Source organism: Mytilus galloprovincialis, chromosome 10, assembly GCF_965363235.1.
Source record: "Mytilus galloprovincialis chromosome 10, xbMytGall1.hap1.1, whole genome shotgun sequence".
NCBI classification, from domain to species: domain Eukaryota; kingdom Metazoa; phylum Mollusca; class Bivalvia; order Mytilida; family Mytilidae; genus Mytilus; species Mytilus galloprovincialis.
The window spans coordinates 19,668,445-19,692,606 of NC_134847.1; the positions used below are offsets into that span (position 1 = coordinate 19,668,445).

At 31.6% G+C, this 24,162-nt stretch overlaps 1 protein-coding gene across 1 annotated transcript; it reads left to right on the forward strand.

Annotated features, from left to right (window-relative positions):
- Nucleotides 1–139: 139 nt before the first annotated feature.
- Nucleotides 140–23,172, forward strand: LOC143049998 (uncharacterized). The gene is made up of 6 exons (XM_076223786.1): nt 140–249; nt 10,173–10,276; nt 11,341–11,656; nt 17,115–17,300; nt 21,543–21,897; nt 22,825–23,172. The coding sequence occupies exons 1-6, from the start codon at nt 234–236 to the stop codon at nt 22,904–22,906; spliced, it is 1,059 nt and encodes a 352-aa protein (XP_076079901.1). The 5' UTR covers nt 140–233; the 3' UTR covers nt 22,907–23,172.
- Nucleotides 23,173–24,162: the final 990 nt, after the last annotated feature.

Genomic DNA, 24,162 nt, shown 5'->3' on the forward strand with positions numbered 1-24,162 from the left:
AAAATATGGATTGAATGAGTTGAGATTAAAAAATGTTGCAGCAATATAAATTTCATACTCTTTTTATAACAATATAATTAACCAATTCATTTTCTTTTCAAATAAAGTAACAAACAAACAAAATCTGATGATTTAAATTACTTTTTGAAGTTAATATTTTGAATTCGAAGCCTTTCATCTGAAATTTGTAACATATTTTATCACCTGTAATTTACGAACGACAACTCAAAAATATGGCCGACGAAACAGGTGCGTATCTAATGACGCCATACTTGTTTAAATCGTTTGTTAACCAGTGGCGTACCTAGGTCATTTTTACGTGTACGCCCGAAATTCAGCGAGGGGTTCTTAGAGTTCCAAGCGGGTCCATTTCATAGCACCTGCTGGTAGTGGGTTCAAAAATGGGGGAGGTATCGAGAAGGAGATCGTTTTTTATGTTTAATTCATTCTATTAGAATTCGTAAAGGGTTCTGTGGAACCCTGGTTCACGCCTGGGATTGCTCTCCACCAAAGCTGAATCCGGCCTCTCTCAGTTCTTTAGAGGATTTAAAAAAAAACAATTTTTCGATGTTTTTTCTTGAAATGGCCAAGTTTCATGTCAATCTATGAAGGGTTATAAATTCATCATGTAAAAAAAAATCCAAACGGTCTGTTAATTGCGGAATAATAAGTCTGTCTGGCAATATATGATACTGAAAAACGAAAAAAAACAAGTTTCAAAATTTTGCTTTAGACAATAATCATTAAAAAGCTTCTGTCCAAACTTTCATAAAGTTCGATGAAGGTTTGACAAAGTAATTGATGTGTTACAAACTACCCCCACACTGTATCAAAGTTATTTTTTAACCCCATACTGAACCTTATAATGGAGGCAGCTAACGTTTAGAATCGCTGTATCTCGCTTTTGCGACACGAATGTCTCAGGCTTGAAAAATAACACAATACACATATTAATTGCAGCAGATGATGACGATAATGAATTGCTTTAAAGAAAAGCAAAGGGATTAGAATTCACATATTTCAGACCTTGACAGAAAATAAACAAATATATATAATTTAATACCATTTCATTGAAAAAGGGAAATTTCGTTACTTTAAGTCGAAATTACTAGCTATTGAAATTGCATGGCTGATGTGCTTTGGTCACTTCTTTTTATTTTATTTAGATATAAATATCTTTTAAACAAAATTCAAGTGTACGCCAGGGCGTTTTGACGTAAACGTAGCTACGCGCCTATTAACTGACCCAGACATCGAGAGATTAAACAAACAAATAAATAGCAGTTTTCTCTACTGAAATATCTTGTTTGACCTTAATTCTCAGATCCGGACATCCTGGCATTTACATTTTTCAGAGGGTGATGCCAACAGGAATCCTCTAGATTTTTCATCTATTTCAAGTTGATTACTGATTATTTATATTGCCGATTATTTTTTAACCAGAGGTTATTGTATGTTAAAAATCAAAATGGAGATATAATATAGTGTCTTTAACAATATTAAAAGAGTAAAATAACTATATTCAACTGGTAACGATAAATATCAATTAAACTAATTTGCATTAAAATCTATGGAGAATCTAGAGGATTCTTATCCGCATCACATTGTTTACATAACACAAATGACTATCATTGATTGGTCAGTTACATGTTGTGACACAGGTACAGTATTCGACAATCGATTGAATAGACAGTTTACAAAAATTACTATCTATTGTATAGTCAATTCAAATCAATTGACTTCTGCTGTAGGATCAATCAATTGTTGTCAGTTTATTACTATCATTTGTAGTCAATTCAGTGAATCTATTCAATCAATCCTTTATTTTTAAAGTTAATTGTATTCAATCGTTACGATCGATTAAGAGTTGATCAACTCAATCAACTTTATCTTTTGTATTTCAAGGGTCACGTTCGTGTTCAATCGTTACGATCGATTAAGAGTTGATCAACTCAATCAACTCTATCTTTTGTATTTCAAGGGTCACGATCGTATCGATCGTGTTCAATCTTTACGATCGATTAAGAGTTGATCAACTCAATCAACTCTATCTTTTGTATTTCAAGTGTCACGATCGTATCGATCGTGTTCAATCGTTACGATCGATTAAGAGTTGATCAACTCAATCAACTCTATCTTTTGTATTTCAAGGGTCACGATCGTATCGATCGTGTTCAATTGTTACGATCGATTAAGAGTTGATCAACTCAATCAACTCTATCTTTTGTATTTCAAGGGTCACGATCGTGTTCAATCGTTACGATCGATTAAGAGTTGATCAACTCAATCAACTCTATCTTTTGTATTTCAAGGGTCACGATCGTATCGATCGTGTTCAATCGTTACGATCGATTAAGAGTTGATCAACTCAATCAACTCTATCTTTTGTATTTCAAGTGTCACGATCGTATCGATCGTGTTCAATCGTTACGATCGATTAAGAGTTGATCAACTCAATCAACTCTATCTTTTGTATTTCAAGGGTCACGATCGTATAGATCGTGTTCAATTGTTACGATCGATTAAGAGTTGATCAACTCAATCAACTATATCTTTTGTATTTCAAGGGTAACGATCGTATCAATCGTGTTCAATCGTTACGATCGATTAAGAGTTGATCAACTCAATCAACTCTATCTTTTTTTATTTCAAGGGTCACAATCGTATCGATCGTATTCAATCGTTACGATCGATTAAGAGTTAATCAACTCTATCTTTTGTATTTCAAGGGTCACAATGGTATCAACCGTGTTCAATCGTTTCGATCGATTAAGAGTTGATCAACTCAATCAACTCTATCATTAGTATTTCAAGGGTCACGATCGTTTCAATCGTGTTCAATCGTTACGATCGATTAAGAGTTGATCCACTCAATCAACTCTGTCCTTTTTTTTATTTCAAGGGTCACAATCGTATCAACCGTGTTCAATCGTTACGATCGATTAAGAGTTGATCAACTCAATCAACTCTATATTTTGTATTTCAAGGGTCACGATCGTATCGATCGTGTTCAATCGTTACGATCGATTAAGAGTTGATCAACTCAATCAACTCTATCATTTATATTTCAAGGGTCACAATCGTATCGATAGTGTTCAATCGTTACGATCGATTAAGAGTTGATCAACTCAATCAACTCTATCATTTGTATTTCAAGGGTCACGATCGTTTCAATCGTGTTCAATCGTTACGATCGATTAAGAGTTGATCAACTCAATCAACTCTGTCTTTTTTTTTATTTCAAGGGTCACAATCGTATTGATCGTATTCAATCGTTACGATCGATTAAGAGTTGATCAACTCAATCAACTCTATCTTTTGTATTTCAAGAGTCACGATCGTATCGATCGTGTTCAATCGTTACGATCGATTAAGAGTTGATCAACTCAATCAACTCTATCATTTATATTTCAAGGGTCACAATCGTATCGATCGTGTTCAATCGTTACGATCGATTAAGAGTTGATCAACTCAATCAACTCTATCTTTTTTTATTTCAAGGGTCACGATCGTATCGATCGTGTTCAATCGTTACGATCGATTAAGAGTTTATCAACTCAATCAACTTTATCTTTTGTATTTCAAGGATCACGATCGGAAACTGAGCTTGTAACTGTGTATACCTTGTATAAAACGTGAATTACATTTATATTCTAGTCAGCATAAGTAGCCATACACACCTTTCAACTGTAATATATCACAAAATGTAATATATAAGACAAAGTGAGGAATACCATTAATGCATATAATTAAAATAATCTTAATTTTTCGGAAAATTACCAGATCCTCTTTAAAAGGTCATAGGTAACAAATTATGTTTGTTGAAAAAAATATCTAGAATAGAGACCCCATTTTAAAAATACTAATTAAATATTAGTTTTTTCAAAGATATGCAACATTTTAACCAAGCTATGCTAATGTATAACATTTTGCGTTAAAGTAAGTATTTGTTTTTAATTTTAGTTAAAAAAATACGTTTTTAAAATCTGAAATATTGCAAAAACAATTTTTTGTGTGTTTATGTCTAAAATCATCGCTTTTAATTCGAAAATTGAACATTGGACCATTTGGGCCATTTCTAAGATTAAAGTCATTACGATTGAGTGTTTGTATTTCGTATTGAGTTGATTGAGTTGATTTTTAGAAATCAATCGTGATCAATCGTATCGATCGTTACGATCGAGTCGTTGTATTTCGTATTGAGTTGATTGAGTTGATTTTTGGTAATCAATCGTGATCAATCGTATCGATCGTTACGATCGAGTCGTTGTATTTCGTATTGAGTTGATTGAGTTGATTTTTGGTAATCAATCGTGATCAATCGTATCGATCGTTACGATTGAGTGTTTGTATTTCGTATTGAGTTGATTGAGTTGATTTTTGGTAATCAATCGTATAGATCGTTATGATCGAGTCGTTGTATTTCGTATTGAGTTGATTGAGTTGATTTTTGGTAATCAATCGTGATCAATCGTATAGATCGTTACGATTGAGTGTTTGTATTTCGTATTGAGTTGATTGAGTTGATTTTTGGTAATCAATCGTGATCAATCGTATCGATCGTTACGATCGAGTCGTTGTATTTCGTATTTCGTATTGAGTTGATTTTTGGTAATTAATCGTGATCAATCGTACCGATCGTTACGATCGAGTCGTTGTATTTCGTATTGAGTTGATTGAGTTGATTTTTGGTAATCAACTGTTATCAATCGTATCGATCGTTACGATTGAGTGTTTGTATTTCGTATTGAGTTGATTGAGTTGATTTTTGGTAATCAATCGTATCGATCGTTACGATCGAGTCGTTGTATTTCGTATTGAGTTGATTGAGTTGATATATGATAATCAATTGTATTTATTGTTACGATTGAGTGTTTGTATTTCGTATTGAGTTGATTGAGTTGATTTTTGGAAATCAATCGTGATCAATCGTATCGATCGTTACGATCGAGTGTTCGTATTTAGTATTGAGTTGATTGAGTTGATTTTTGGTAATCAATCGTGATCAATTGTATCGATTGTTACGATCAAGTGTTTGTATATCGTATTAAGTTGATTGGGTTGATATTATATAATCAATCGTATCTATCGTAACGATCTATGGTTTGTACTTTTTAGTTAGTTGATAGAATTGAAAACTGGTTATCAATCGTGATCAATCGTATCAATCGTATCAATCGATGTTTTAAAGTCAATTGTTATTGTATCAATCGATTGTCGAATACTGTACCTTAATGGTTGTGATGTCACTGCAGATCTGAGAATTCTTGAACGTGACTAAAACGTTAACTCCCATACTCGATCATCTCAGCCTACTGTCTGACTCTGTGAGGGTAGTAATGCCCTTTACCAGCATGCGTCAATCAGCTATTTTCGGCTACCATTTAGCGTCAAATTGATTATAAATTTACCGTGCTTCGTCAAAATATCCTTATCGTGATTCGTTAGAGGTCTCAAAAAATAATTGTCAGTTATTTTTGGATTAAAATTTACGTGATGCATCAAAATCATTCTATTTTTTTATCTTCTAAAAGAAAGTGCATATTTTATCGTCATGCACCAAAATAGTCCGAGATTACTCTGACTTTCAACGTCTGTTTTGCCAGACAAGCTGGGGCCGTGGCATGATCAGCTAGAGCTCGTCCCATATCAAAAAGTGGATATTTGCCCGTCCAAAAAAGATGCTTCATTGCTTCTGTTGCAAACTAATGGCCTTGGAATTATATTGATCGGGTATCAATTTGTTCATTTTTCATTTATCTCTTCATTTATGTTAGCTTCACCTACCTACCACCCTTTATTTTTCCATATTTTAACAGTTTTCACAGTGACCCATCGATTTCTGCATTTTGACTCAAAGATTATCACGTGACCACGGGGAAAAAAGTGATGATTTATGCAAATGACCATAATCTGACACCTTGTTCATTTACTATGCAAGTAATCTAAATGTCCGAGAGCCCCAGCTTGTCTGGCAAAACAGCGGTTACACGTCAAGAGTAATCTCGGACTAGCACCAAAAATTACCAATATCGTCATTTGGCAATAGTTTTTACCGTTATTGGTCATGAAGGTACCCCCATTACCACCCTTTGTGATAAACTGATATCATATGGAACTATTTTCAGAGAGATACATTTACTTAAACTAAAATTATTGTCCTGAAACCAAATGTGTCATCGAACAACTACCACATGATAGCATTATTACATTGTATATACAAATGGTATTTTTTTTTTTTTTTATTTCTTATGAAAATTGCTGTGGCCAGTGTGGGTGCGTGGGTGTATTAATTGATGCTACAAAATATTTTAGTAAGGACATCCCAGGAAATTTGTTAGTTGCAAAACAAAACAGTGAGATGAAAGGAGTAATGAGGCTGAAAATTCATCTTGCAATAATGCCAAATACAACTAGGAAAAGCTGAAGAGAAAATTTATAGTATCCTATGGGCTAAAAGGTTTCCCCGGGAAATGTCTATTGTTGTTAATGGTAAACCCTTAGACGATGATTTGTGAATCATGCTGTTAATTTCCCCATTACGCTATTTAAAATTCTACTTTATATGGGGGAACAAACAATATACAACAAGACAAATGACCATGTTTTCTGTGTCCAAAAAATGAAGTTAGAACAACAGATAAAACTGAACAAGTTTATGTAACTCATTAATATTCACTCATTGTATTATGCAGAAAAGTTTGAAATTAAAAGGCATACTCAGGCTAGCAGGTCAGTTTTGATGGGCTATCAGTTCTTCCAATCTTAGGCTTATAAAATCCTGCTAACAATACAGCCTGGGCTATTGTGAGCTGTAATCAAGGTGCACTCATACCACAGCTTCTTATTTTTTATAGCTTGTAACATACAAAATTGGTGTCAGCATTATTCAATATTTATAAAAATAAGTATATGGGAAATGCAGGAAAAAAACTAATTTAGATTATATTACAATGATTTAATTTGTCTTTAACATTGTCATACATTTGTATATGGATTAAGCAATAGCAAACAGCTGATCATTTTTGATTGTGTATTCTTATAACTGCTTAATTACAAAGGTACATTTCTGTGTTTTTTTTCTTTTTATGATACAGTAAATGTATATTTTCAACTAACCTCTGCAAATGTACATACTGTCCTTAAAAATATTGAAAAAAAGACCCCAAAAACTTCTCCCCATACCTCAAATGAAAGGGAAGAAAAAGATTTAAAAAAGAATTGGTGCCAAATGAACTAAATGTGCAGAAATTACTTTAAATAGGTGCTTATTTGACCAGTGCAAAATTGACCACCATGATAATTTGACTTGTACTACATGTATCCTATCCATTAATGATAAATTTGGCATAATCCTACAGCTTTCAAAAAAGTCTTACTGGTCCAGTACCAGTTACCTAAAGAAATTCTCAGTTTTACTTTTTATACGACCGCAAATTTTGAAAAAATTTTCGTCGTATAATGCTATCACGTTGGCGTCTGCGTCGTCGTCGTCGTCGTCGTCGTCGTCGTCGTCCGACGTCCGAATACTTTTAGTTTTCGCACTCTAACTTTAGTAAAAGTGAATAGAAATCTATGAAATTTTAACACAAGGTTTATGACCATAAAAGGAAGGTTGGTATTGATTTTGGGAGTTTTGGTCCCAACATTTTAGGAATAAGGGGCCAAAAAGGGCCCAAATAAGCATTTTCTTGGTTTTCGCACCATAACTTTAGTTTAAGTTAATAGAAATCTATGAAATTTTGACACAAGGTTTATGACCACAAAAGAAAGATTGGGATTGATTTTGGGAGTTTTGGTTTCAATAGTTTAGGAATAAGGGGCCAATAAAGGGCCCAAATAAGCATTTTTCTTGGTTTTTGCACAATAACCTTAGGTTAAGTAAATGGAAATCTATGAAATTTAAACACAATGTTTATGACCACAAAAGGAAGGTTGGTATTTATTTTGGGAGTTTAGGACCCAACAGATTAGGAATTAGGGGCCAAAAAGGGACCCAAATAAGCATTTTTCTTGGTTTTCGCACTATAATGTTAGTATAAGTAAATACAAATCTATGAAATTTAAACACAAGGCTTATGACCATAAAAGGAAGGTTGGTATTGATTTTGGGAGTTTTGGTCCCAACAGTTTAGGAAAAAGGGGCCCAAAGGGTCCAAAATTAAACTTTGTTTGATTTCATCAAAATTGAATAATTGGGGTTCTTTGATATGCCGAATCTAACTGTATATGTAGATTCTCAACTTTTGGTCCCGTTTTCAAATTGGTCTACATTAAGGTCCAAAGGGTCCAAAATTAAACTTAGTTTGATTTTGACAAAAAATGAATCGGTTGGGTTCTTTGATATGTTGAATCTAAAAATGTACTTAGATTCTTGATTATTGAAGTTTTTTTGGTCCAGTTTTCAAATTGGTCTACATTAAGGTCCAAAGGGTCCAAAATTAAACTTAGTTTGATTTTGACAAAAAATGAATCGGTTGGGTTCTTTGATATGTTGAATCTAAAAATGTACTTAGATTCTTGATTATTGAAGTTTTTTTGGTCCAGTTTTCAAATTGGTCTACATTAAGGTCCAAAGGGTCCAAAATTAAACTTTGTTTGATTTCATCAAAAATTGAATCCTTGGGGTTCTTTGATATGCCAAATCTAACTGTGTATGTAGATTCTTCATTTTTGGTCCTGTTTTCAAATTTCAAATTCTACATTAAAGTCCAAAGGGTCCAAAATTAAACTAAGTTTGATTTTAACAAAAATTGAATTCTTGGGCCTCTTTGATATGCTGAATCTAAACATGTACTTAGATTTTTGATTATGGGCCCAGTTTTCAAGTTGGTCCAAATCAGGATCTAAAATTATTATATTAAGTATTGTGCAATAGCAAGTCTTTTCAATTGCACAGTATTGTGCAATGGCAAGAAATATCTAATTGCACAATATTGTGAAATAGCAAATTTTTTTTTAATTAGAGTTATCTTTCTTTGTCCAGAATAGTAAGCAAGAAATATCCTATTTGTGCAATAGCAAGAATTTTTTTTAATTGGAGTTATCTTTCTTTGTCCAGAATCAACTTAAATCTTTGTTATATACAATATACTATGTATATACACTTTTTACTACCAACTGATAAATTTAAATAATCTTTACCATTCAGTGATAACAAGCAGTTTTTTTACATCTTAATATTTTATGATGTATTTAAATGAGTAGTTATTGTTGCAAACTCCATTAGAAATTTGAATTGATATCAGTTTTGAAAAAGGGAAACGGGGATGTGAAAAAAAAGGGGGGGGGGTTAAATTTTTCTCATTTCAGATTTCATAAATAAAAAGAAAATTTCTTCAAACATTTTTTTGAGAGGATTAATATTCAACAGCATAGTGATTTGCTCAAAGGCAAAAAAAACCTTTTAAGTTCATTAGACCACATTCATTCTGTGTCAGAAACCTATGCTGTGTCAACTATTTAATTTTAGATTTAAAAAGTTTGAAGAAGAAATCTTTAATTGATTTGTAAAATCTTGGCATTTGTTTTGTGTAAAAAAAAAACATGTAATGTCAAAAATTTGATCACAATCCAAATTCAGAGCTGTATCATGCTTGTATGTTTTGTCCATACTTGCCCCAACTGTTCAGGGTTCGACCTCTGCGGTCGTATAAAGCTGCGCCCTGCGGAGCACCTGGTTGTCAAATAAATTTTAACAGGAAATAAGACAATCTTGTTGAAATATCCCTCTGCTATTTGGATGTTTGGTGGCCGCCATCATTTCTGATTATTCTGCCACTTTTGGTCAAACAAAAATATTCACAAAAACAAAGCAAACGTTGCTGTACAGATAAAAAATGTGATAGTAAAAACAAACTTATTTACACATTAGCAAAAAAGGCTGTATTTGGTGGAATACATGTAGTGTTAGACATACATAAGAAAGATGTGGTATAAGTGCCAATGAGACAACTCTTCATCCAAGTCACAATGCGAAAAAGTTAACAATTATGTGTTTAAGTATGGCTTTCAACACAGAGCCTTAGCTCACAAGTACAGCAAGCTGTAAAGGGCCCCAAAATGACTAGTATTATACAATGCAAACAGGAAAACCATAATAGAGCTTGAATACAATTATCTTTAAAATGCTTTTTAATGTTGAAATAATGTTATTTTGTTTATTGTTACAGATGTCCCTCCCTTGGAGGACATGTCTGATTTGTTACAGAAAGTTCAGATAATAAAAGAAAAAAGAACAAAGACATCTTCACAGAACCAAGTTAAAACAGAAAAGGTATGACAATTACCCAAGCATATTTACATAGGGATGTTGATGAAATTCATGCATCCTGTTCTTGTTTTACTTCAAAAAGTATTTATATTGGAATGTGAGTAAATTACTTAATTGTAAAATTTGCTCCAATATTTTTGCAAATGCATTTATAATATTTTGCAATGAAATCAACCAAACATCTTTGAAGTCAGTTTAAAAAAAATAAATCAATGTTTATTGAATCCTGTCACAGTGTGCAGTTGTCCTAATATGAGGATTTATCAGGTCAAATGAAGTTGTATTAGGAAATACAATTGCACACTGTGTAATGAACTTATCCTGATTTTGTTTATTACAAATTCAAATATTAGGACTATAAAGCACCTAATTTTTTTTTTGTATTTTTATCATGTCAATATAAGGGAGATAATTTCAATTGATGTCACAAAAAATTGTACTGAAATTCATTAGGACAATATCAGTCATCAATAATTTTTTTTTCTTATATAGGATTTCGCTTTATTTTTCTGTAAATTAACTTTGTCTTATACTTAATAGAAAAATAAAATAAAAAAAATGGGGTCACTGTTCATACACTCACAATCTGCCTTTGAAAGGAATGCGAAGCATACACTTTTTTAAAGATACTTTTTTCTGTTGAACTAATAGGAGAAATAAAGGTAATATTGAAATAAAAAAATAACTAAATTCCAGAAATCGCTCAAATTTTACGATAGTTTAGTTTTAGTACAGCTTATTTGAAAATAAAAATATAGGTCACCGATTAGTTAAAAAAGATATTTCATTTTTGGCATTTTTGCACCAAAGGGAGATAATTTGGAGCCTTTTCAAAGATATATACATTTTAAAGGTCATCTGGAGCCAAAACGGATTAAATTTCTTAATGATTTTTTTACCTTATGATAAAGTAACAACTTATAAAGTAAAATATATATAATGTGTAATGGAAAAAAATATTTATTTTTTTTTCTGAAATTTTTATACCCTTGAGCCTCCTTAATCCTTAAGTACAGCATATGTAAAATATGTATTAATGATTAAAGAATTATATTTTTATATTTTAGAAAACCGTTTCAAATGGACACTGTACAGTATCAGACAAAAACATGGCTCCTGCCAATAAACCAGCACAAATCCAATCTAAACTTGAAAACACAGAACCAAAACCAAACCCAAAACCATCAGCAGCATTTTCACAATCATCCTCTGGCTTTGGAGGAATGAAAAAAGGGTTCATGTTTGGTGGAGGCTCATCACAACCCAAACCATCACAAGAAAAAACAAAGGAAGCATCTGTACCCTATGTAAAGAAAAATGAGGAATCATTAAAACTTGATGAAGTACAGCAAGCTATGAGTGATACCATAACAAGCAAGAAAGGTTAGTTTTTATATGACCGCAAAATTTGAAAAATTTTTCGTCGTATATTGCTATCACGTTGGCGTTGTCGTCTGCGTCGTCGTCTGAATACTTTTAGTTTTCGCACTCTAACTTTAGTAAAAGTGAATAGAAATCTATGAAATTTTAACATAAGGTTTATGACCACAAAAGAAAGGTTGGGATTGATTTTGGGAGTTTAGGTCCCAACAGTTTAGGAATTAGGGGCCAAAAAGGGCCCAAATAAGCATTTTCTTGGTTTTCGCACTATAACTTTAGTTTAAGTAAATAGAAATCTATGAAATTTTGACACAAGGTTTATGACCACAAAAGAAAGGTTGGGATTGATTTTGGGAGTTTTGGTTCCAATAGTTTAAGAATTAGGGGCCAAAAAAGGGCCAAAATAAGCATTATTCTTGGTTTTCGCACAATAACTTTAGTATAAGTAAATAGAAATCAATGAAATTTAAACACAAGGTCTATGACCACAAAAGGAAGATTGGGATTGATTTTGGGAGTTGAGGTTCAAACAGTTTAGGAATAAGGGGCCAAAAAGGGGCCCAAATAAGCATTTTTCTTGGTTTTCGCACCATAACTTTAGTATAAGTAAATAGAAATCTATGAAATTTAAACACAAGGTTTATAACCATAAAAGGAAGGTTGGAATTGATTTTGGGAGTTTTGGTCCCAACAGTTTAGGAATAAGGGCCCAAAGGGTTCAACATTAAACTTTGTTTGATTTAATCAAAAATTGAATAATTGGGGTTCTTTGATATGCTGAATCTAACTGTGTATGTAGATTCTTAATTTTTGGTCCCGTTTTCAAAGTGGTCTACATTAAGGTCCAAAGGGTCCAAAATGAAACTTAGTTTGATTTTAACAAAAATTGAATCCTTGGGGTTCTTTGATATGCTGAATCTAAAAATGTACTTAGATTTTTAATTATTGGCCCAGTTTTCAAGTTGGTCCAAATCGGGGTCCAGAATTAAACTTTGTTTGATTTCATCAAAAATTGAATAATTGGGGTTCTTTGATATGCCAAATCTAACTGTGTATGTAGATTCTTAATTGTTGGTCCCGTTTTCAAATTGGTCTATATTAAAGTCCAAAGGGTCCAAAATTAAACTAAGTTTGATTTTAACAAAAATTTAATTCTTGGGCTTCTTTGATATGCTGAATCTAAACATGTACTTTGATTTTTTTATTATGGGCCCAGTTTTCAAGTTGGTCCAAATCAGGATCCAAAATTATTATATTAAGTATTGTGCAATAGCAAGAAATTTTCAATTGCACAGTATTCAGCAATAGCAAGAAATCTTCAATTGCACAGTATTGTGCAATAGCAAGAAATTTTCCATTGCACAGTATTGCACAATAGCAAGAAATCTTCAATTGCACAGTATTGTGCAATAGCAAGTATTTTCAATTGCACAGTATTGCGCAATAGCAAGAAATATCTAATTGCACAATATTGTGCAATAGCAAGAAATTTTTTAATTGGAGTTATCTTTCTTTGTCCAGAATAGTAGTTGAATCAACTTAAATCATTGTTTTATACAAATACAATGTATATTCACTTTTACTACCAACTGATAAATTAAAACAATCTTTACCATTCAGTGGTAACAAGCACTTTTTTTACATTTTAATATTTTATGATGTATTTAAATGAGTAGTTATTGTTGCAAACTCCATTAGAAATTTGAATTGAGATCAGTTTTGGAATAAGGGAAAGGGGGATGTGAAAAATATATTCAACAGCAAAAAAACCTGCATAGTGAATTTCTCAAAGGCAAAACAAAAATTTTAAGTTCATTAGAACACATTCATTCTGTGTCAGAAACCTATGCTGTGTCAACTATTTAATCACAATCCAAATTTAGAGTTGAATCCAGCTTGAATGTTGTGTCCATACTTGCCCCAACCGTTCAGGGTTCAACCTCTGCGGTCGTATAAAGCTGCGCCCTGCGGAGCATCTGGTTTGGACATGCTCCAATTAACATACATTTACATATTCTTATAGACTCTGGTACCAATGGATAAATCAGATAGTCCACTAGTGACTATGTAAGAATATGTTTCCTTTATGATTGTGAAATGAAATTACAATTTTGATAAATGATTTTCCCCTTGAACATTTGAAGTGCCTTCTGCATTTCACAAAGTTGTTAATTTCTCTTAACATCTGTTAGCACAATTTTGATTCACCCAGTGAGCTGATAAAGGATATAACCTATCAACACAGCAAATCTTCTTAGATAATTGGCAAACACACGTTTTTTTTATACTATGGGTCCAGAAAAGGTTAAAATGTCAGAGAATTGGAGAAATATATAGATGAAACTGTAACAAAAATTGCATGGCTTTAAAATATTTTGTTTATAGGTTACTATCCTGGGTTTTCCTAGTTTTAATTTTTAATGGTGATCTGTCTTATAATTACCAGCAGTGCAAAGTTTTGTATTTCTTAGTTTTTATATAAAATACTTGTAAGTACATTATTTGCATCATTGTTAAATAAAAAAGAGAATATTTTGAAAGATCTATTGACTTCCATTCACCCATTTGCTATTTTGTTTACCATTTAATTTACACTGACAAGACATGTTGAAGCAACAAGAGTAAATTCTGACATCAAAGTGAAAAAGTTTGTTGTTTGATACTATAGGTCAATTAAATGTAACAATATATCTTCAATAGTTCAGGTGTCACAGAATCACAAACAGTGATTAGGTCTTTTAGAGTTCTTCTAAAATAACACAACATTTAAAGTTTTTAAACCTTGCATCTATCCATTTTTAACCTATCGAAAATACAGGACAACCCTGTAAAAAATTTGACAAATGCTTTTGAATACATGAGACATGAATAAAACTTGCAAAACTGTTTTTTTACAACCGCAAAAATTGAAAATTTTTTGGTCGTATATTGGTATCACGTTGGCGTCATCGTCGGCGTCCGAAGACTTTTAGTTTTTGCACTATAACTTTAGTATAAGTAAATAGAAATCTATGAAATTTAAACACAAGGTTTAGGAACACAAAAGGAAGGTTGGGATTGGTTTTGGGAGTTGAGGTCCGAACAGTTTAGGAATTAGGGGCCAAAAAGGGGCCCAAATAAGCATTTTTCTTGGTTTTTGCACCATAACTTAAGTATAAGTAAATAGAAATCTATGAAATATAAACACAAGGTTTATGACCATAAAAGGAAGGTTGGGATTGATTTTGGGAGTTTTGGTCTCAACATTTTAGGAATAAGGGGCCCAAAGGGTCCAAAATTAAACTTTGTTTGAATTCATCAAAAATTGAATAATTGGGGTTCTTAGATATGCCGAATCTTACTGTGTATGTAGATTCTTAATTTTTGGTCCCATTTTCAAATTGGTCTACATTAAGGTCCAAAGGGTCCAAAATTAAACTAAGTTTGATTTTGACAAAAATTTAATTCTTGGGGTTCTTTGATTTTTGATTATAGGCCCAGTTTTCAAGTTGGTCCAAATTGCGGTCCAAAATTAAACTTTGTTTGATTTCAACAAAAATTGTATATATGGGGTTCTATTAAGAGGTGAAATCTGTAAATATAGAATCTGTACTTTGGCAACTTCCTTAAATGATTTGATGGTGTCAATTTGTCAAATAGCATGAAACTAAAGGATTTAAACTTTTATTTTATAGAATTTCTGCAAAAATGACCAATTTTGGCATTTTATGGTCAAAATAGGCATTTTATAGCTTTTTCAATGTTGATGCATACATGGCATCCTGACTTTTTATCTGACAGGTTTTCATGTGTCAATATTTGTGTTTCTATGCCTTTATCTAGTTCTATTACTTATTTATGAACTCTGAATCTACAGAAAAGAAGATTATCTCAGACAATATGTGCAAAATGTGTTGAATAAATGACCCTTGTCTAATGCCCTATTTGGATGATTTCAAAAGTGGGGAGTTTGGTACATAAAAGTTGAAGTCCATAATAAACACCTCACTAAATTTGTATAAAAAGCACTGTCTATTGGAGCTGTTTCATTTCACATAATATCTGTCTTTGCTTCTGTAGGATAGCAAGTGGTCCAAATATAAGCCTGTTGAGGCTAAAATTGCATGCAAGTTTTTCACTAAAAAGGCAAAAAATCTTTGTATCAGAACAAACTGTCTGCAAGAAAAGTTAATTGCAAGAGTCTTTTTGTGCTCAGATTTGTTGTATCATGTCACATGAGTATAGAAATGAAAAAAAAAAAACTCAATATTTTATTTCTTAAAGCCTCAATATGAGTACTCTATTCCTTTTAGTACATGATAATTGAAATATTAAGACATTTAAAAAGTATTTATTTGCAATATTTAAATTTTAAAAGCCCCAAATGTTGATAGTTGAAATTTTTCAATTTTAACGTCAAAATTTAACACGCAAAGTTGAGTATAGAATTTAACATACTGTCTATAATATATATCCTTTTGTTATGAAACTTTGTAAGCAGTGTTATAACTTATTAAGCTTTGATCATACCAAGTTTTATTAGGATTTTTCTATCCTATTAGGTTCGAGACCACAATTGTCGTCCCTTGATTTTCGTTGTCCACAAATATAGTCCCTAGTGTTGACAGTGGGTTACTTGCCAATTTTTTTTTTATACCCCTTTCAAATTCATTTCTCCATGCCTCAAATTGCAGGTAGAAGGGTGAAATTACACTAAAAAAATTTGGATCCAGAATTTGAAAGGAAAGTAGTGATTTGGTCCAGCTGAAAAAGGTTTAAAATTAGCACTTCGGAAGCTGCCGAAAGATTTCCAGACGCCCTTAACAGAAAATTGTCCATATTTTTAGTTAGAGCTGATGAAGTTTTCTATAATTTTGATATAATTTGTCCCAAAAGTAGTACAACACAGTGTAAAAATTTCATTGAGAAAGCACAGGTGGGATTTTTTTTTAATTTTCATTTATGTTCTAAAGGAAATGCACTACGAAATAATTGTGGTCTCAGACCTAAGACTTTGATATATGCTTAATCTAACCATGTATTTAGATTTTTGATTATTGGGCCCGTTTATCAGATTGGTCCACATTGAGGTCTAAAGGGTCCAAAAATGAACTTTATTTGATTTCATCAAAAATTGAATTCTTGGGGTTCTTTGATTTGCTGAATCTAACTATGTATTTAGATTTTGGATATTGGACCATAATAGGTAATGTCCAATTTAAAATTTAAAGTTTTTAAGTTTAAGTTCTTAGACCATATTCATTATGTGTCAGAAACCTGTGTTGTGTCAACTATTTAATCACAATCCAAATTCAGAGCTGTATCAAGCTTGAATGTTGTGTCCATACTTGCCCCAATGTTCAGGGTTCGAACTCTGCGGTCGTATAAAGCTGTGCCCTGCGGAGCATCTGGTTAGCATTTTAAACTGTATACTATAAAGGTATGAATGATCACATCTAATAACATTATTGTCTTTCGACAGATGAATGGATGACAGATGATTTACTAAGTAAGGTAGAAAAAAATGAAACACTTCTAAAGAAACTACAAGATCCTAGATTTATGGAGGCTGTGGATATGTTTCAGAGAAACCCTACTGCTGCTATGGAAAGATATAAAAATGATAAAGAAACACAAGATGCATTTATGCAGTTTTGTGGACTTATGGGTAAGACAATCGAATTGCAAGAGTATCACAAAGCAAAATGACATAGTATTTCAAATTGCTTAGTTTAGCTGACTTTTTTGTTCAATACTCAACATCAGAAGAGCAAAGAGGAAATTTACATACAATTCTGTACGTCTTGTAAGCCTTTCGACCAGTTCGTCATTCCGTCAGTCCTGTTCTTGTTATAAATGACAACTTTTCTGAATCCTCACAACATTATTATATGAAACTATTTCGATAATTAGGACATACTACATGTATATGTAGACATGCATAATAACTGGAAATTGGGATTCAATTTTTTTTACTAGGACTAATAGGAGTTATGCCCTGTTGAACTTTAAATTTATGTCTAAATGTACCCAGTGTTCTAGTTACAAAGTTTGAACAGGGGCAGCGCCTGTCTTTTTTTATTGACGCCTATGCCTTTTTTCTGTCATTCCTCAGACGCCTTGCTGTTTTTATCACCAAAAAAATCTTCATTTTTAATTTCTGCCTTTAAAATACTGGTAAAATCGTAATTGTTCCATGAACAGGAAGTTCAGCTACCTGTGCAAGCTGTCAAATTAAGTGACCCATTAAGTGTATGGCTTTACCTGACGGCTTTGGTGTCAAACACAGTGTTAATTAACACCAATTACCTTAGCTTAAGTTCATAAATAATTTGTGTATTTCAAAAAAGTTTGAAAAACAATTTAATTACTTCCCCTTATTCATCACCTGTTCGCAATATATTAATTAAATTATGGTTCTTTTCGTAAAAAGATTAAAAATAAAACAAATTGAATGCAAATGCATATTAGATTCTAATAATTAGAATAATAATTTAAATTATTTTCACTTGAATACACTTCAAAAATAAATATTTTGAAAATTATATTTTGCATGTTTACTTCCATGAATTGATGAAGAATTCCTAGTTTTGAAATTTGATTCACAGAGTGGTATAGTAACAGAATCAACCAGATAGCTTCATATACATTATTAGACAAAAGTTTAAAGATGTTTTAATCAGGGATGGGGTAATTGAAAATGTAATTGTAATTAAGTGTAATGCATTACAATTTTCCATGTAATTGAATGTAATGTGTAATTGAGCATTTTTTAAATTACATGTAATGGTAATTTAATTAATAACATTGAAAAAAGCATGTAATTCTCAATTACTTATGAATTACATTTCAATTACATATACTTTTATGGTGTTAAAGATAAGGATTTGTGTTTAATAATATAAATTGTAAATAATTTACAATACTTGTTTTTCAAATATTGATATCACATACTTTTTCATTATATGAAGTCTATAATTTATACTGAAGTTACATAAATGTATATTAATATTTATTTGACCTGCAGATGTTTTTTTTTAATAATTATTATTTAATTATAAATTAAAAAAATTGTGAGAATCATATGTTAGTGTTCAATTTTTAAGAAAGATCTTTTAACTAAATATATTGATAAGTTAAAGTAATTAATCACCTTGTTAAACAAAAAAGAAAAAAAAGTGTCACTGCGAAAAATCTTTCTTAGACAGTTCATTTAGAATTTAAAATCACTGCACACAATCATTTTGTCAAATAAGTATACACAAAAGGATTATAGAGATAAAAATTAACAGCTGTAAAAACAAACAGCAATTAATCAGATTAAAATGTCCAGGGGCAATGCCACTGTTACATGTATTTTTATCTAATTAGCAAAATATTGCTAATATTAAGACATTATACATACATTATTTGTACTAAAAAATATTTTCAATATTGTGACTAGCACACTTTTTAATGTAAAAAAATTAAAATATTTATGATTTATGTATAATATCTTTATTTATATTATGTTTAATTTGAACGACTTTATTTCTGAGATGTCAAAATACCCCTTGATGTATTGGCAAGTTAATAGGAACCAATTCCCCCTCCTTTCAATATGATGATCTTCTGATAATTGAACTTTATGTTCTGATCAACCAATATCTGTCACATTAGCTCCTGTCGAAAAGCTATTTAGAATTGATGTCAAAATGTTCAGACAAGAGAGATGCAGACTAAATGACAAAACATTAAAATAGCTAATGATTATCAAATGCAACGCTTAAACTATGCTTACATGAATATTTTACACATGCATTATTTATACATGTATAATATTGTTAAAAAATACCATGACGAAATGTAATGTGTAATTCAATTAATTACTTTAGTAAAGTAATTGTAATTTAATTAATTACATTTCAAAAACAGTGTAATGTGTAATTGATGTAATTGATCATTTTTGCAATGTAATGTGTAATTTAATTAATTACATTCCAATGTAATTGACCCCAAGTCTGGTTTTAATAATGCATATTAATTCTTATTCTTAAATAATGCATAATAAAAATTATGTGCTAATTAATTATGAGGCTGAAATAATTCCCTTTTTTTCAATGATATAAATTTATGGGTAAAATTGCCCTTTTTCAATGACATTCATGCATAAAATTGCCCTTTTTCTGACTAACACCCTGACCTTTTCAAATCCTGGCTAGAACACTGGTACTGCAACAGTTTGTCATCACAACTCCTCTGAAATAACACAAAAGAATTTCATGAAGCTTTGTAGATAATAAGCACATAAAATGTAGATGTGCATATTCAAATAAAAAAATTTTAAGTTGACTTTTGTAGGATTGAGGTTTTAAGAATCTGGTCAATTTTGTTTGCTCAGTGACAATGTCGGTTGTGGGGTATGCGAGTGTGCTCACAAAGGTTCTTTAATTTTACCAATTGTTCATCTATTTTGCCTACATGTATTATTTGGAAATTATTAATAAAAATAGAGAAACTGTTAATAGCATTAGATTCAATGGTCAGCAAGACAAAATCTACGAATAAGTTGAGCAGCTGAAATCTTCAGTACACTCTTTATTGGAGTTTTGCTCTTTACTTACAATTTTTACCATTTTTTTGCATGTTTGTCTACTGTTCTGTCCTTTCCTTGAAAACTGTAAAACCTAAAGAGACACTTTGAAAAGTGAAAAGGTACAGCAAGAGAAACTACTAAAACATAAACATTTTACTTTAATAGTCGTCTTTTTTTTTTTAACCTGATTTTTGTGTTGTGGGCAAAAAACAAAAGAAGATAGTGAGAAAGTATCACAATTGAATTGCTTTAAAGCATCAATGTTTGTTTATTTCATTAAAAACTTATTATTTGCTGGTCTTTGTGATGCAAAAATTGAAAAATTCTCAAATTCTTATTAAAAAGAGTCCAATAGTATTGTAAGAATTTGATTCTAAGACTAAAAAATTATGCCAAAGAATTACGAAATTAACTCCCCTTACAGTATTTCATTTAACCAATGTAATTTATTAGAAACTGAATCCAAAAATGTAAAACCATTCATTTCCTTTGTATGTTAATATTCTCTCTCCTATGTAATGGTCTACTGACTTTGAAATTTTGCTTATTTTTCATGTATTAGTTTGTGATTAGGTCAGTTTATGAGGAACCACTAGTGGTAAGTGAGTGATAATTGGTATGCAGTTTTATAAGCATTGGCATATCTCATTTTTATGGAGATTATTTGGTCCCGCTCTCTCAGTAATGGTCTATTGGCTGTGAAATTTTTGCTTAGTATTCAGGTATTAGTTTAATTGTGATTAGGTCAGTTTATGGGGACCAAGTAGTGTTAAGTTAATGATAATTCGTATGCAGTTGCATAAGCATTGGCATATCTCATTTCCATTATTTGAGATTATTTGGCCCTGCCCCCTCAGTCATGGTCTTTTGACTTTGAAACTTTTGCTTAGTTTTCACGTATTAGTTTGGGATTTGGTCGGTTTATGGTGGATCAATAGTGGTAGGTCTTTGATATTTGATATGCGGTTGTGTTAGCATTGGCACATCTCATTACCATGGAGATTATTTGACCCTGTTCCCTCAGTTATGGTTTATTGACTTTGAAATTTTGCTTGGTTTACATGTATGTTTGTGTTTAGGTATGTATAAAGGGAACTACTTATGATAAGTCAATAGTATTTGGTATGCAGTTGTATTAGCATTGGCACATCTCATTTCCATGCAGATTTTTTAGCCATTTACCTTCAGTCATGGTTCATTGACTTTGAATAGTTGAAAAATTACATGTTAAAGTGTTGCTATTTTAATTTCAACATTTGCATTGTCGAAATTAAAAAAAGCGAGACGTATCTCTGTGATAACAGTTTATGATTCTTGGATGTCTTTATTTTATAGGAAATCATTTCACAAACATTGCTGACAAAGATGGCGGCAAAACAGAAGAAAAGACACCAGCACCACAAAAACCATCACCCAAGATTATAGAGGAAATAGATCCTGCAGACAGTAATAAATACGTCCCTACAAACCCGCCGTCTGCTTCACAAAGGGGGACAATCCTTACAAGACAGTCACAAGGTGGCGCTGACATGTCTGTTAGAAGTTCAACTAATCCAAAACAAGCTACTGCAGAAGATGAGAATAAAATGCAAGATATTTTATCTCAACCAGATGTGATGGACGTGCTAATGGATCCTTGGATACAAAATCTATTTCATGTTTTAAGAAATGACCCAGGGAGTGGACAAAGGTGAAGTGAAATATATTTAATTGATGAGCTATTTGGGTTAATTCAGTTTTGATTTTTAAGGGAGAGTGAGGTCTTAGTCTATGTTTTACAACTATAACAAGACTCGTATTTGAATAGAACAAAACTTTTTAAGCTTTCAACACAGTCTACAATAAACAGAAAAGTCCAATCAACTTGAAACTTAGTACACATGTTCCCTATGATATGTGACATAATTTATAATGATCTTTTATAATTTTAATGCAAAATTAGAGATTTTCTTCCATTTTCACGGTCCAGTGAACATATAAATGATAACGTGGATGGGGCATCAGTGTACTGGGGACACATTCTTGTTTTATATCTATTAATATGAGCTCTTTTTAAATTTTTTATAAATTTTAGATTTTACGTTTGCCAGTTATTAGGTTTTATTCATTGAAAAAAAGGGGGATTTTTTTATTCATTATAAAGGAGGATTTTTCAGTTTTGAGACACTAACTGAAAAATGCTTTCAGGCTTTCAGCTTTGTGTAGCTGTTTATTACCATGATATTGTTAGTAAGCCTTCAATTTATGAGGGGGGGTCTCATTGGGAGGTTCCGATCCTGGATCCCGCTTACTGTTTTGTCAGATTCCCGTATCCTGCTTACACTATGTACCTAAGCAATTCTCATTTTTTTGTCATTTCCCAGGTCCCGCTAGACCTCATTTCCCGTTTTCATGACACAATAATTTGACTTTCACGCGTCACGCTTACAAAAAATCAGCAATCCCACGTCACGCTTAGACCCCAATGAGACCCACTATGAGTTTTAAATATCCTATTAGTATCTTTCACTCTTTCTTTTATGAATAAAAGATCACAAGCTAGTTTTATATATATTTTTTTGTAAATCTTTATATAAGAAAATAAAGTTTAACATGTATTTTCTGTTATTAATTTTAGGATGTTATTAGATGCTGACAGTGAGAAGAAAAAGAAAATAAAGAAACTTGTTGATGTTGGAATGTTGCAGTTTCAGACATAAAGTGATGCAACCCAAATTTTAAACATTCCTAAGACTATTCTATACCGAGACAAATTGATATGAAATTCATAAAAAGCAATGTATGAGGGGAAAATTTATACATGAACAGTATTCCTCATTATTAACAAAAAGATTCATAAAGAAATGTGTGAAACAACATTTATTAAAACAACAATACACATTTTATGCATTTCATGTTAATTAATTTATATAAACACATTTTTAATGAGTTGTACAATGTATTAAATATTTTAACAATGTTATAATTATAGCATTCATCATAACTGCAAAAATCTGGGATTAAATAATCCAAAATTAAATTAAATATTTAAATAAGAAAATGGGATATGATTTCCAATGAGTCAGGTTTCCACCAGACCAAATGACATAGAATTTAGCAACTATAGGTCTCTGTAATATGGCTTCAACAATGAGCAAATTCCATACAGCATCAGTGGATGAACAAACAATTTTATATTAGCATCCATATATCTGGCTGTTCTTTATCAAAACCTTCCTCCAATCTAATCAGCTGTTGAGTATTGACCATTTTTTATTTTACCTTTTTCATGACATTTTGGCACCTTTGACTTTGTTTTTGCTTTTTCATTGCAAAAAGGCCTCTGACATGTCCCATCTACACACTCCTTAGCCAATGACTGGAGACTTAGGGGAATCTTCAGTACCATAGTCATTTACTATGAGAAACAAAAATGAATTATTCCAAGCAAATATAAATATATTTTGCTTTCATATTTATATTTTGATTAGAATAATTCATTTTTAGCTCACCTGGCCCTAAGGGCCAAATGAGCTTTTCTCATCACTTGGCTTCCGTCGTTGTCTGTCTCCATCATCTGTCGTCGTTAACTTTTACAAAAATCTTCTCCTCTGAAACTATTGGGCAAAATTTAACCAAACTTGACCACAATCATCATTGGGGTATCTAGTTTAAAAAATGAGTCAAGTGTCCTGGCCAACCAAACAAGATCTATCTACCCTGAAATTTTTGATGAATGGGACAACCCGTTGTTTGGTTGCTGCCCCTGAATTGGTTATTATTTAAAATATTATTATAGATAGAGATAAACTGTAAACAGCAATAATGTTCAGCAAAGTAAGATCTACAAATAAGTCAACATGACCAAAATGATCAGTTGACCCTTGAAGGAGTTATTCCCTTGATAGACAATTTTTAACAATTTTACGTATATTTTTGTAAACTTTTACAAAAATCTTCTCCTCTGAAACTACTG